At 32.7% G+C, this 12996-nt stretch overlaps 2 protein-coding genes across 2 annotated transcripts in view; both read right to left on the bottom strand.

The window, feature by feature from the left end:
- The window catches only part of LOC145304633 (uncharacterized), a 177741-nt gene that overhangs the window by 6147 nt on the left and 158598 nt on the right, over nucleotides 1-12996 (bottom strand). The window contains exons 2-7 of the mRNA XM_080146563.1: nucleotides 3811-3968; nucleotides 3248-3404; nucleotides 2251-2367; nucleotides 1798-1847; nucleotides 1403-1509; nucleotides 1061-1134 (exon numbers count right to left, since the gene is read on the bottom strand). Of these exons, the coding sequence (XP_080002689.1) occupies nucleotides 1061-1134; nucleotides 1403-1509; nucleotides 1798-1847; nucleotides 2251-2367; nucleotides 3248-3404; nucleotides 3811-3905 (600 nt within the window). The 5' untranslated portion in view covers nucleotides 3906-3968. The remainder of the gene's footprint in view (nucleotides 1-1060; nucleotides 1135-1402; nucleotides 1510-1797; nucleotides 1848-2250; nucleotides 2368-3247; nucleotides 3405-3810; nucleotides 3969-12996) is intronic.
- Snx3 (sorting nexin 3) overlaps nucleotides 3966-12996 on the bottom strand; it is a 167633-nt gene continuing 158602 nt past the window's right edge. Inside the window, exons 3-8 of the mRNA XM_080146572.1 lie at nucleotides 12765-12884; nucleotides 11621-11716; nucleotides 10884-11008; nucleotides 10245-10299; nucleotides 9805-9893; nucleotides 3966-5588 (exon numbers count right to left, since the gene is read on the bottom strand). Coding sequence (XP_080002698.1) covers nucleotides 9843-9893; nucleotides 10245-10299; nucleotides 10884-11008; nucleotides 11621-11716; nucleotides 12765-12884 — 447 coding nt within the window. The 3' untranslated portion in view covers nucleotides 3966-5588; nucleotides 9805-9842. The remainder of the gene's footprint in view (nucleotides 5589-9804; nucleotides 9894-10244; nucleotides 10300-10883; nucleotides 11009-11620; nucleotides 11717-12764; nucleotides 12885-12996) is intronic.

Genomic DNA, 12996 nt, shown 5'->3' with positions numbered 1-12996 from the left:
TCTTGATCAGAGAAGTCCTATGAAGAACAGAAAGTCAAAGCAATCATTTTTATAAAATTCTTAATAATAAAAGAGGGGGGGGGGGGGGGGGGAAATGTGGTGACTCGTCACACGACATACCAGCAATTTTATTTTGGGTGCTACTCCCTTAGTTTTAGAGATAATTGGATAAAATCTTTTGGGCTGGGTCACTAATTACCCAAACTATTGGTATCTTTAAAAAAAAACGGCGGCGAGACCGCCGCTCCCTCCGACCGCCGCCGTTTTCCGCCGCCACAAAAAAAAAAATTTTATTGCATTTCTCGCCGAATTAGGCAATTTGGAATCATTTGAGACCATGTTATTTTTTTTAAAAAATTTTCCCCTTACAAGCAACCCTGCGGGGGGACTTTGAAACGAGAATTTGAAAAAAATGACAAAGTCCCCCCGCAGGGTTGCTTGTAAGGGGAAAAATTTTTGAAAAAAATAACATTGTCTCAAATGATTCCAAATTACCTAATTTGGCGAGAAATGCAATAAAAAAATTTGTATGGTAGCGGCGGAAAACGGCGGCGGCCGGCGGGAGCGCCGCTCCCGCCGCTGTTTTTTTTTGAAAGATACCAAATTTTGGGGTAATTAGTGACACAAACAAAAAGATTTCATCCAATTATCTCTAAAACTAAGGGAGTAGCATACTGTATTTAAGATATACCTTCATAAACGAGAATTTGCTTGTAAGGGGAAAAATTTTTGAAAAAAATAACATGGTCTCAAATGATTCCAAATTGCCTAATTCGGCGAGAAATGCAATAAAAATTATTTTTTGGTGGCGAGGGAAAACGGCGGCGGGAGCGGCGGTCTCGCCGCCGTTTTTTTTAAAGATACCAATAGTTTGGGTAATTAGTGACCCAGCCCAAAAGATTTCATCCAATTATCTCTAAAACTAAGGGAGTAGCACCCAAAATAAAATTGCTGGTATGTCGTGTGACGAGTCACCACATTCCCCCCCCCCCCCCCCCCTTGGAATATTTTAAAACATATTATCAACCTCCACTGTCTATTAAAGTAAAGAAATGCCTACCTTTTCAAAGAAATCCATCAAGAAGTTCATCCTTATCTTGGAGAGATTGACACTATTTGAAGTTGTTAGTTCTGTAAAGCATTAGGTCAAGGATTATTAAATCATAAAAAAAAAATAACATAAAAAGACTTGTAGCTTTTTACTGAACCTAATATTAACAGGGAAGAAGAGAACATTAGGCTGTAAATTATAAACTCGCTATCTTATTCGTTAGCTTTAAACCTTTGGGTAATTTTATTAAAAATTGTTTGGTTCGTTAAAAAAGATTCTTAGTATCATTAAATATCGTTGTACTTAAGTCTAACAAATTTGCGCTTTGAATCCTTAGGTAATTCTTTCCTGAAGACACCATGAAGGTGAGGATGGATAGGTAAGATTTGACCGCCAGCTGGCTAACATGGTAGGAAGTTGTTCCATTCAGAGAAGACAGGATTGCTTCTTGAAGCTGTCTGTAAAATAAAAGTCAATAACGCCTAACAGACCTTTGTTTTAAAGGTCTATAGGACCATAAAAATAAACGAAACATTTTATTTGTAATTTGTGGAAAAGGTAAAAACTTTATTCTTTTTTATAATGATAGGCATAAAAATCGCTACAACAAAAAAGAAATCTAGCCTTTTAAAAAATATAAATGTAAATTCGACTTTATTTTAAGATCTTAACTTATCATATTTTTACAACTTCTTTTTAATGTAAAAGACAAAAATAGAGTAACTTTAATACAAAGATTGTTATACCTGTTTGTTAAAAACTGAATGGCTGATTGACAATTTGGTTGAACACATTTCTAAAAAAAATTAATTTCAAATTTTTCAATACCTATTGAATACTTAAAACCAGGATTATAAACAAGTAAGTCATTAAGAGTAAGCTCTGATCAGTAGAGTGAGCATCTAATGTAAGATAATAGAAAGGACGTGTAACTGGAGTCAAGGGCAGTCGATATCTTCCAGCAGTTGTATCTCATCCTTATTATCTTAGAACACTAAAATAAAGTATAAGCAAAGCATACTAAGATAACTTTACAATTCCTTATCATTATGTATTAAGATTTTTAGTTTTTCATGGTGAACGAAACAATGATTTAAATTGAACATTAGTAAGAAAGTATCCCGTTTTAGTTTAGAACACTGGTGGACAAACATATTAGTTAAATAGTAGCTACTCTGCTAAAAACAATGATAATTAACCTGCAAAGTAACACAGCACTGAAACAAAGCCGCCAGAACAGAATTATGCTTGTCCCCCAACAAAACTTCAAGTTTTGTGTTTAAAATTTCAACCATCTTTATCCGCAGTTCTTCTATCTAAATAAGAAAAAACATTAAAAGTAACATAAACAATATCTTAACCATTTTCATAGATTTTTAAAGAAGTTTTATTGTCCATCTTTAATTTAGATTTTACCTTTTTTTATGATAGGTTGTTTCAAAATAACAATGTCAAAACTTTTCGACCAATAAAGGAGGGGGGGGGGGGGGTGAAGTTTTGACACATTTGCGTAAACCTGGCACCTTGGCTTTATCTTTGGACTGAGAGGATAGGTTATTAGGGATAAAATATAAAATCATTCTTATAACATGAATTTCACGAAGTTTTAAGATTTTTTGGATAGGCCTCCAGGTTTCGGAGCTCCAGGCCTCCAGGTGGTCTCTGTACAGGTAAAAATGAAAAAAAAAAAAAATTTTAAAGTTGCAAATCAACTTTTAAAACAAAATAAGCATCTTTTTTCTTCAAATATGTGAATAATATTAAAAAAGATGCATATTTTGTTTTATAAGTTGAACTGTAACTTTTTTTCATTTTAACTTTACAGAGACCACCTGGAGGCCTGGAGCTCCGGAACCTGGAGGCCTATCAAAAAAATCTTAAAACTTCGTGAAATTCATCATATAAGAATGATTTTATCACTAATAACCTATCCTCTCAGTGCAAAGATAAAGCCTAGGTGCCAGGTTTACGCAAATGTGTCAAAACTTCCCCCCCCCCCCCTTATAAAATAGGAAGGAATTATTTTGTTGATCATAATTAGAGATGTATTGTATATTTTACCGACAATTTTTCTTGACAAATATAGGTTAGCAATATGTAAAAAAATGATCTTTTCAATGCAAATTTAAAACAAGACAAAAAAAAATATAAGCAGATTGAACGTAAAAAGAAATAACACTAAAAAACTTGTCAAACCTGCAGCATAAGATCCAGAAAGTTGATAGCTAAAGTTGTTAAAGCTGGAGAAACTGCATCCGAGGCCAGGATCCTGTTGACAAAATCCAATATACCAGAGTTCAGAAAATCTGTTTCATGGCGGAATAGTTTTTCTGTCTCTGTCACCAGAAGAGATCTAAAAACAAAGTTAGTCCAACATTTACATAAAGTGTTTACGGTTTAAGCATTAAGGTTTATGCTACAAATGGTCTCAATAGTTAATAATTTTTGGGAAAAGGGATGTAAATAATAATATAGTAATATAATGGGGATGGGGGAAGGAGTTTGTGCACTTAAAGAAAATGAATATTGGATATTCTGGGGAGCGTCTAAGATATTGATCCAATTCTTCGTTGTAAAATCTCTCAATATGACTTACAGAGAGGTGCATGGGATCCCCTGCTAAAGGGGAAAAAATATGTGGGACGGGGGAAAACTGAATAAATAAAGAGTACCTACTGAAAACATGTTTTCCCTCCTTGGGGAAAAAAACTAGAAAAACATGTGGTAGGGGTTGCAGAGCTTTTCTATTTAATACTTACAAGTAGGTATAATCTTTAAACTCAGCTTCACATTTCTCAACAACTTTCAGTGCCTCTCTGTAACTAGTAAATATTTCTTTTCTAGATTCCTCCATGTTTAGTATTTCCAATCTAAACTACTATTGAAAATTATTATAAGTATAGCAGCATTTTAATCTGAAATCAATTTATTGATTAAATTACATAAAATTCATAATCTAGGTTGTTTATTACTGGTACCCATGTAAAATAGGTTCGACATCAATCAATATAATATAATGTAATATTTATTAGTTTTAAATCATTTCTAATTTGCAAATAAAATCATAAATAAGAAAAAAAAATGATTTTTGGCGAATTTATAAGATCAAAAGTTGGTTAAAAAAAATAACCCATAGGCATTTTTACCCCTCTATCCTAAAGAGAATTAAGTATCACAATTTTTAAATAATAATCATCGGTTTAGGTTTTCTTAAAAATACAATAAAATTATGGACATAATAAAATATCTAGGTTAAAAAGGGGCGTGCAGGAAGGGGTGTAACGAAAAGTGAATGTGTACACCTACCCCCCTCCCTCATTTTATTTTTTTTATAATGCTCACTTTACTAGAGGATTGGGAAAAAACCTTTGCACGCACCTATTTTTAGAATTTTATAAAAATCATCTTCATAAAGAATAATATTATTTAAATAAAAAAACTGGTTTTAAAATTAAAACCATACTGAAATTGCTACATGATAAGCTAAAGTCACAAATCAAGCCAAAACTGTAGGGTTTCTTGCCTTTTAATTTAACTTAGATATAAATAGGTGTTTTTGACACCACCTTGTTTCACTTTTTACAAATAAACAGATTTAACCTCAAATTTACTTTATTTGTGGCTTTGCTACTAAATTCAAATTATCTAATAAACTTATTGGTTGAAAAGTAAGAGGTTTATTGACAATAGCTGCCAATAACAACACAAATTTCGCAAAAAAAATCACTCAAAGTTTACATAAAATAGAGATTTTTATGGGAAAGAGAAGTTTATATATTTCACTCATTGCGTTTCTAGTTTCAAATTTACTGAAATTAATTTAAAATGCAAATTATTTTAGAGGGTAAAAAAGACATATATTCTAATATAATTATTCATATTTTTTATCAAAAAAAATTTTACAATGGATGCTAACTTAGAAAATCATACAATTTTAGAAGATTTCTGATTTTTCATATTGGAATAATTTAACTAACATAACATTAAAGATTTTAGAAACTTTTTTCAACGAATTTGCTTTTTTATATTTAGAATACATGTCCTTTGCCCATCCTCTTAAAAGTTAAAATTTACTTAGATATAAAAAATCACCAGGGGAAATAGTTTGATAAAATTTTGGTCTTATTTAAATATAAATCTACTCTAGAGTCAAGCTTGTTGGTATAGTTATTTTTAAATATAAATTAAGGAAACTAAGGGTAGGGAAACACAAATTAATCTTGTGACATTGTTATTTAATTTAGACTTTTATTATATTGCCACCACCCTTCTAAATTTTGTTAGTATTAAACATAACTATTTTGTTTACTTTATGCTGGGAAAACATCGCATTATTATATATAAATACTTAAGGTTTCAAAAGGAAAATTTGTTAGGTAATATAAATGGAAATTTTTAAATATTTCTGACAAAAAAAAATCTACTGGAATGTGACTACAACGAAATGATGAACTGGTTGTCTTGTGGGTGTCAAGAATGAGAAGATATCTTGTTGCTTGAATGGTCCTACCTAGTTCAAATCCCTTGCCCTGGTAGCCTAATATTTTCTATGGTTAAGCAATGTTTATCTCAAAGTGAAATTAAATTTAAAAAACAACCTGAAGTTCAAGGGGGGGGGGGGGGGGCACATCTGACACTTTTGCGTAAACAGGGATTATAGGCTTTGTCTTTGGAGTTATAGGATAGGTTATTTGGGAAAAAAGTTTAGTTTTTGGGTGTATTTTCCTTATATTTAAAAAAAATTTTGTTAGGTCTCCAGGTTCAGGTGCTGCAGGCTGGAAGGTCACTTCTGGACAGGTATAAATGAAAAAAAAATTTTGTTTGAAGAGTTAGAGATCAACTTATTAAACCAAATATGCATCTTTTGGGATGTTATGAGCATATATGAAGAAAAAATAAAAATCAGCCTCCAGGTTCAGGTCCTGCAGGCCTCCAGGTGAATTCTGGACAGGTAAAAACTGAAAATTTTTAATTTTATAGTTAGAACAAAACTTATTTTACAAAAGATTCTACTTTATGGATGGTATAAACTAATTTGAAGAAAAATTTGAAATCGGGCTCCAGGTACAGGTACTGCAGGCCTCCAGGTGGATCCTGGACAGGTAAAAACTAAAAATTTTCACTTTTAAAGTTAGAGCATAACTTATTTAACAAAAGTTGCTACTTTTTGGATAGTATTAACCAATTTTAAGATAAATTTGAAATCGGGCTCCAGGTACAGGTACTGCAGGCCTCCAGGTAAATTCTGGACAGGTAAAAACTGAAATTTTTTACTATTGAAGTTAGAACAAAACTTATTAAACAAAAGTTGCTTCTTTATAGATGGTATTAACCAATTTGAAGAAAAATTTGAAATCGGGCTCCAGGTACAGGTACTGCAGGCCTCCAGGTAAATTCTGGACAGGTAAAAACTGAAATTTTTACTATTGAAGTTAGAACAAAACTTATTGAACAAAAGTTGTTATTTTTTGGATTGTATTAATCAAGGGATAGTTCTACAAAGTGTATTTAAAGAGTTAAGGTACTTAGAGTAGTGAACTTTTATATGTCTTAGTAGAATATATTAGGCATTGGATAGATATGATTATATGTTAAAGAATTTTTAACATTGACCAGACCAAACTTTTTTTATTTGACAATATCTAAAAAAGTTAAAGTGATTTGCCACATAAATTACACGAGAATGGTCTATTTTTTTCCAAATATGTATAGCCAAAACACCAATATCTGAGAATCTTTTTCCACATATTTCACAAGAGGTGTTCCCCTTGGGAGAAGTTACTAAAAAAACATAAAAAATAACGTCCGGTTCATTATAGAACAGGTTTTCTATAGATTCTTTTTTAAAAAATAAAGAAAACCGTCCGGTTTACTTACAATATACACATTATCTCACGCGGAAATACCAACTGACCATATATATATAAATAAAACCATTCTCATGTAATTTATGTTGCAAATCACTAACTTTTTTAGATATTGTCAAATAATAACAGTTCGGTCAGGTCAATGTTAAAATTCTTTATCACAATTATATCTATCCAATGCCTAATATATTCTACTAAGACATATAAAAAGATCACTACTCTAAGTACTATACTAAATATTTTATTGGTCATTCTTTGTAGTTATGTGTTTTTTTTTGTATAAAAAATTCTATTAGCTAGTAAATGCTATCTAAAGTTGTCCTTATGACAAAAAAGTTTTTGCCATATATAACATGCAACGAAGTTAAAAATAAAAATGAAATAAATCCCTGGTCAAATCTTTTAATTTTAATCAATAACTTTATATTATGCACTACTACGTTATTTAAAATAGAAAAAACTTAAAGTTCACTATTTTTTTTTAAATGCACTCCGTGAAACTATCCCTTTGAAGAAAAATTTGAAATCGGGCTCCAGGTTCAGGTACTGCCGGCCTCCAGGTAAATTCTGGACAGGTAAAAACTGAAATTTTTTTACTTTTGAAGTTAGAACAAAACTTATTGAACAAAAGTTGCTTCTTTATGGATGGTATTAACATATTTGAAATCGGGCTCCAGGTTCAGGTCCTGCAGGCCTCCAGGTGGACAGGATAAAACTAAATTTTTTTAACTAATTAAAAAAACAAACAAGCTTGTTTAAAATTATATGGTAAAGATTCTTAAGCTTCTATGGCATCAAATAAAGATTTTAGTTTGGAATACACTTTTTTAACTCTCTTCTTTCATATCCCTTTTTTATACTTGATAGTTGAAGAAAGCCTGCAGGAAATATGCCGCTCTAATTGCTGAAAGACTGCCACAATAAGGCTTAATACCCCAAATTTGAAGCCTGCAGCTTCAATAACTTTTTTGTATCAAATTGAGGGTATTGTGTTGGATTTTGGTTGGATTTTTACCGCAGTTAGAGCAGTGTATTTCCTGCAGGCTTCCTTTAGTGACTGACCTGTTGACAGTACGTTTTTTTTTATATATATTCTAGTCAATACTTAATATTTTTTTTGCAGATATAATTCAAAATGTAACAAAATGGTTGGATTTGACTTGAACCTTGAGCCCGATTTCAAATTTTTCTTTGTATTAGTTAAATAGATATAGTTCTAACTCTTTAGTTAAATATTTTAATTTTTACATGTCCAGAATTCCCCTGGAGACCTGCAGTACCTGATCCTGGAGCCCAATTTCAAATTTATCTTCAAATTGGTCAATACTATCCAAAAAGTAGCAATTTTTGTTAAATAAGTTATGCTCTAACTTTAAAAGTGAAAATTTTTAGTTTTTACCTATCCAGGATCCACCTGGAGGCCTGCAGTACCTAAAGCTGGAGCCCGATTTCAGATTTTTCTTTAAATGAGTTAATACTATCCATAAAGTAGCAACTTTTGCTAAAGAAGTTATGCTCTAACTTAAAAAGTAAAAATTTTTAGTTTTTACCTATCCAGGATCCACCTGGAGGCCTGCAGTACCTAAAGCTGGAGCCCGATTTCAGATTTTTCTTTAAATGAGTTAATACTATCCATAAAGTAGCAACTTTTGCTAAATAAGTTTTGTTCCAACTATAAAAGTAAAAATTTTTAGTTTTTACCTGTCCAGGATCCACCTGGAGGCCTGCAGTACCTGATCCTGGAGCCCGATTTCAAATTTTTCTTCAAATATGTTAATACCATCCATAAAGTAGCAACTTTTGTTAAATAAGTTGTGTTCTAACTTCAAAAGTAAAAAAATTCAGTTTTTACCTGTCCAGACTTTAACTGGAGGCCTGCAGTACCTGAACCTGGAGCCCGATTTCAAATTTTTCTTCAAACTAGTTCATACCATCCATAAAGTAGCAACTTTTGTAAAATAAGTTTTGTTCTAACTATAAAATTAAAATTTTTCAAATTTTACCTGTCCAGAATTTACCTGGAAGCCTGCAGTACCTGATCCTGGAGCCCGATTTCAAATTTTTCTTCAAATATGTTAATACCATCCATAAAGTAGCAACTTTTGTTAAATAAGTTTTGTTCTAACTTCAAAAGTAAAAAATTTCAGTTTTTACCTGTCCAGAATTTACCTGGAGGCCTGCAGTACCTGTACCTGGAGCCCGATTTCAAATTTTTCTTCAAATATGTTAATACCATCCATAAAGTAGCAACTTTTGTAAAATAAGTTTTGTTCTAACTATAAAATTTAAAATTTTCAGTTTTTACCTGTCCAGAATTTACCTGGAGGCCTGCAGGATCTGAACCTGGAGGCTGATTTAAATTTTTTCTTCGTATATGCTCATAACATCCCAAAAGATGCATATTTGGTTTAATAAGTTGATCTCTAACTCTTCAAACAAAATTTTTTTTTCTTTTATACCTGTCCAGAAGTGACCTTCCAGCCTGCAGCACCTGAACCTGGAGACCTATCAAAATTTTTTTTAAATATAAGGAAAATACACCCAAAAACTAAACTTTTTCCCCAAATAACCTATCCTATAACTCCTAAGACAAAGCCTATAATCCCTGTTTACGCAAAAGTGTCAGATGTGCCCCCCCCCCCCCTTATCTTGCTAGTTTACGGGGGTTAAAGCTTTGATTATGACTACTAATAACTTCTGCATCAACGACAGACCAACTAACAGAGTAAATTGTATACTGAATGCTAATCCAAAAGTTGTATCTTTACAAATACAATCACCAATCCATCTAATAACATTTCCCGTTAGCGTTACGGACAAACAGACAAAATTAATTATAGTGTAGCTTCGCTACTAAAAAGATTATTTCAAAATTGCTTAACATGCCTGAATGATAAAGATGATTATTTTTTGATGGATTTTTTTTATGTGTTTCTGATCTTTCCTGGCACGTAGTTACGATCAATGTTGGGGTCCTAGAAAAATATAAAGGGGGATAAAATTAAACTAAGCCATAATCAGAATTATGACGTTGTGTAAAAATTTTCATTAAACCATAAATTGAAATATATCTTCAATGATGATAACAAAGCAACACCTTCTTTAGATTAAAATTATTGGTTGAAAAGTTTAAACGGTTCTAGTTAAAACCCAACCAATCAAAATTCAAAGGAGGTACCCAAAGTTTTTGAGCCAACAAATAAGATAACTTGGTTTTAAAACTTTGGGTATCAGTATAATTTACAGTCCAATATTCCCTCGTTTTCTGCCTCTATATGGCCGCTACAGGTTAGCTTAAAGTTAAATTTTTGATTTTAAGATAATACCTGCAAGAACATATGAAGACATTTCTCGTTCTGTGCCAACGGATGCCCGGCAATTCTAAAAATAAGACAATTTCACTGCTGTAGTGCTTTAAACAGAACCATCCATAAAAGCGAACCTCTGAAACGGTAGGACAAACGAATAATTACACTTGTAGAGTGTCAGAACTGTATAACTGAATAAGTATATAATATTTGTTGAAAAACTGACTAGATACAGAAAAATGTTTAAGGACATATTACATCTTTAGAAATTCATTATGGAGATACTTCGCTTTTAAAATTGTACTCTTTTGTCCTAGTAATCACCATGCAAGCTTGAAATTAATTTCCATTCCAGATATAAAAGCAAAATGTGCTAACTATAAAATCTCTGACTGTTTGGTCCAGTCTCAATCAAGCAATTTGCAAGTATAATACACTTGACAATGAATTGATGTATAAATGTAAAAAAACTCCAATTATGTTAAAAATTACCCTATTTTGAGACTAAAATTATTGGTGGAAAAAATACCACAATAAATTCAATTAAAAAGGAAACGTGTTAGAAAAAAACTTTTTTGGACCAGAATCATTTATGGAATAATGTCCCCTCCCCTCTCAGCAAACCAGATGATGCCAGGGGACAGCTTTACAACTTACTTGTTAATGAATCCTTCCAGTCCGGAGCGACGCTCCTCTATAAATCCCTCCTCGTAGATTCCGTCGTCCCCACGGAAAGGTAGCTGACGCTTCAGGGCCTTGCTTGGCAAAGGAGGAACGACAATCTGAATAAACAAATAGTTTATATATAATATAATATAATCTAACTTGAAAGATGGTAGGTTTTACCAAATATAGTAAAGAAGCCGTTTCAGAAGATTTAATAGAATAGAACAAATATCCTTTATCATTCAGTAGTAAGTAATATGTTTGTGTTTATATGTTAGAAAAGATATAAAAAAAAATACTGGAACGATTGTTTCAGAAAAGTTTATTTTTGGTCCAGGGCAGCGTTAAGGTAATTTTCGGGAGCGGTGTGTGTGTGTGTGGGAGGGGGGGTACGCCAACGATAAAAAGAAACAAGTGATAATTTTGCTGAGGGTATACATCAAAATCTTTGTTAAATACACAACTATAATATTTCCAGCATCCCTTCGAAAACGATTAATATCCGGTGTATTAGAACCGGTTCTCAGCCATAATGAAAAATTATGTATAGCATGGCATTATATCCAGTTTTCTACGAATACAAAATATACAATCATAAACCAGTTTTTTAACCCGAGGCTAAAAAAACTGGGTTTAATATTATAATTGTACATTTTATATCCATTTTATTGTTAGTGCAGCGCCACCAATCGATACAAAATTGTCCTTGTTTACAATCAGAAACTGACCTTTGAATCTCTTTCCAGTTCATTTCTTAACCATTCAAAATCTGAGTATCTACGTCTAACACTCGACTCCTTGACTCGAAACACAGGCAAGTTTGTCTAAACATAAAACAGGATAATTTTTTTGCTAGTATCATAGCTACTCTATAATTAATGTGTTTTCGTCCGTTTATCCATCCGTAAGATAGTCAGTTAAACTTTCAATGAAGATACCTTTATGATCTTTCGTGAGTTTTTTTGTGCTTCTCTACTTAGGGATACTGCCATCCTTGTTTCAATGTAAGTACGACTTTAAAGAACACTAGCGGCTTCGCCCCTAGCCGCTTTGCCCCATGAGGTAATGAAAAAAAAATGTAAAAAAATTTATGGGCATCAAAAGAATTTTTTGGGGGGGGGGGATATTTTCATTTTTGGGGGGGTTGGGGGTGTCCCACCCCCCAAGATAAAAGTTTAAAACCACCACAGGACCAATAGGTATATACCTTGAAGAGTAGAATCCGATCTGTTCTGTGGTTACCGAGATCTTAAGGGACAGACAGACATCGTTCTACTTTGTATTATAGATGAAACAAATTGCCCTTTGTAGTCTTAACAACAAAACTTCAGCTAATCGGTTTTTAAACATTTGCCGCAGCTAAATTACTATTCATACATTACTCTTTGAGCTAATAGAAAAATGGCGGCAATACTAATATGGATAATGTTACCTTAAGCCTACATTCATAGTCTGTGTATCTCTTGTTACCGACTCCGTGTGTGATTGAATTGATGACGTCATAATATGGATATTGTTACCTTAAGCCTACATTCATAGTCTGTGTACCTCTTGTTACCGACTCCGTGTGTGATTGGATTGATGACGTCATAATATGGATAATGTTACCGTAAGCCTACATTCATAGTCTGTGTATCTCTTGTTACCGACTCCGTGTGTAATTGGATTGATGACGTCATAATATGGATATTGTTACCTTAAGCCTACATTCATAGTCTGTGTACCTCTTGTTACCGACTCCGTGTGTGATTGGATTGATGACGTCATAATATGGATAATGTTACCGTAAGCCTACATTCATAGTCTGTGTATCTCTTGTTACCGACTCCGTGTGTAATTGGATTGATGACGTCATAATATGGATATTGTTACCTTAAGCCTACATTCATAGTCTGTGTATCTCTTGTTACCGACTCCATGTGTGATTGGGTTGATGACGTCAATCTCTAGGAAGTTGGCAGGGGCTGCGTATGCGTCATCCAAGGACTGGACCTGAGAGATTAGTTGATTTATTTCTTTTCAATATACTAGCAAAAACTTAAGTGAATTGGGAGATGGAAGAAGTGTCCCACTCCCCAAGAAAAAAGCCTAAAACCACCACAGG

This window comes from Acartia tonsa, chromosome 13 (genome assembly GCF_053477335.1).
Source record: "Acartia tonsa isolate MP-2025a chromosome 13, ASM5347733v1, whole genome shotgun sequence".
In the NCBI taxonomy this organism is placed as follows: Eukaryota; Metazoa; Arthropoda; class Copepoda; order Calanoida; family Acartiidae; genus Acartia; species Acartia tonsa.
This window is presented reverse-complemented; position numbering and strand designations above follow the sequence as displayed.